Source organism: Apium graveolens, chromosome 4 (genome assembly GCF_009905375.1).
Source record: "Apium graveolens cultivar Ventura chromosome 4, ASM990537v1, whole genome shotgun sequence".
Classification (NCBI taxonomy): Eukaryota; Viridiplantae; Streptophyta; class Magnoliopsida; order Apiales; family Apiaceae; genus Apium; species Apium graveolens.
The window spans coordinates 286,814,513-286,816,636 of NC_133650.1; the positions used below are offsets into that span (position 1 = coordinate 286,814,513).

At 35.0% G+C, this 2,124-nt stretch overlaps 1 protein-coding gene across 1 annotated transcript; it reads left to right on the plus strand.

Moving 5' to 3' along the window:
• The first annotated feature begins 1,279 nt into the window (after positions 1-1,279).
• On the plus strand, positions 1,280-1,891 carry LOC141719795 (uncharacterized). Its single transcript, XM_074522173.1, has one exon. The coding sequence runs from the start codon at positions 1,280-1,282 to the stop codon at positions 1,889-1,891; it is 612 nt and encodes a 203-aa protein (XP_074378274.1).
• The last annotated feature ends 233 nt before the right edge of the window (positions 1,892-2,124 follow it).

Below are 2,124 nucleotides of genomic sequence, written 5' to 3' on the forward strand. Positions count from 1 at the left end.
GCAAGGTGAACGACACCAAGATCAGTTGCCGACCTCGTTGAATTGGAAAACATAATCGTTGAAACACATATAGTGATCCTATAAAATTATAAAAAAATTAAATAAAAAGGATTGTCAATAATTTCACAAAAATAATATCATAAAAACTATAAAAAAAAGTCTGCCAATAATGAATAATGAATATTTTGTTCCTTCTTAGTTTTCTTGCATTAATAACACATTAACTGCAATTTCATTGTCCTTGGATACTCATCAAATCCATCGATCAAAAGAAAGCTCTCCATTAAAAATACTAACAGTTGACCCTGGAAAAGAAACAGAAGCAAGTATTGGTAAAAAGCTAGAACTCTATAACTTGACAAAATCGTAACATATATAATGGTAGTTAGCTTAGCAACTGCAGTTGATTTCCTTCTGCTTACTCAAATCCTTTGATTGGTAGAAGGCTCTCCGTGTGCTTGAGAACTCTTGCTATATATTATGGTCGCTTTGTTGGTATAGTCATACCTTTAGTAAGTGCAGTTAATTCACTTCAACATGTTCAAATCCTTCAAGCGACAACATGTTCAAATCCTTCGAGTGATAGGAAGCTTTCCGTGTGGTTGAGTAGTTGTAGTCATCCTGATCTTTGAGATGCCGGAAGTTCAAAAATTTAGTCTCTTTCTTCTTGTAATCATGAGAGAATATCTTTCCGGATGGTCTACTCAGTCCAATAAATTTTGTAGCTCGAGAATAAAAAGACACCCAAATTATCTTCAAACCAGTATCAAAAGTAAGTATTTATTTCCATAATACGTAACCCGAAACTAATTCCATTGTCCACATACTAAGTTTCATATCATCTGATTCACCAGACTCATACATCACTGTAACGGAACCTTTAAATTCCAAAACTTCTAACTTATCTCTTCCTTGCAACCGTGTAGAGTTAGGGTATGGAATCGATCCAAATATTTCATTATTGTCAGTTTTAATTATTTATTTGATGTTGTTTACGATTTGACTATTTCAAATTGTAGTTAGTATTTCCCTATTTGTTAGGAGCCAGTCAACCACATTTTTAGGTGTGCAGCGTGGGTAGTTATTTCTTTGTTTTGCAACACTCTGTCAGGTTTTATAAGTTCTTGTTATATTTCATGATCAACAAGATTCATAATTCTTCCCAGTTATCAAGTAATTACTTATCTAGTTACTAACAAAATTTGTATCAGAGCCTTATGCAAAGGACTGATAAAGTGAGAAACTGCAGTTTCTTGAGTGAAAGAAAGGTGAACAAAAGATGACAAGTGAAGGGAGTGGTTTTGCGCAGCCGTCCATACCGAAGTTTGATGGTCACTATGATCACTGGGCTATGCTCATGGAGAATTTTCTCAGGTCGAAAGAGTATTGGGATTTGGTGGAAATGGGAATTTCAAAGAGGACAGAAGACAAGGAGTCCGGCGAGAAGCAAAAGAAGGTGATTGACAAAGAATTAGAGGAGGAAAGGAAGGCAATTGATGGTCTAAAACTGAAAGATTTAAAGGTAAAAAATTATCTTTTTCAAGCAATTGACATGCCTATTATGGAGACGATTCTTGATAAAGATAGTTCTAAGAGTATATGGGATTCAATGAAACAAAAGTATCAAGGTACAACCAAAGTGAAACGGGCTCAATTGCAGGAATTAAGAAGGGAATTTGAGCTACTACAAATGTTAGAGGGCGAAAAGGTTGATGAGTATTTTGCTCAAACACTCACAATTGCTAATAAGATGAAGATACATGGTGAGAAAATAGGACAAGTCATGATTGTCGAAAAGATTTTAAGAACGATGACTCAAAGATTTAATTATGTTGTATGCTCGATAGAAGAATCAAATGATTTGGATAAGATGACCATTGATGAACTATAAAGTAGTTTTTTGGTTCATGAACAGAAGATGGCCCCATATGCTAGAGATGAACATACCTTTAAAATTTCACATGAGAGTCACTATAGAGGTCGGGGAAGAGGATCAGTCAGAAGTCGTGGGAGAGGCAGGAGCAATCAGTTTTTCAACAAGGCTATTGTGGAATGCTTCAAATGTCATAAACTAGGCCATTTTCAGTATGAATGTCCTAGTTTAGAAAAGGGGGTAAATTATGT

Bases quoted from the DNA above. Each gene is read 5' to 3' on its own strand.
- LOC141719795 (XM_074522173.1), top strand. From the start codon at position 1,280: ATGACAAGTGAAGGGAGTGGTTTTGCGCAGCCGTCCATACCGAAGTTT.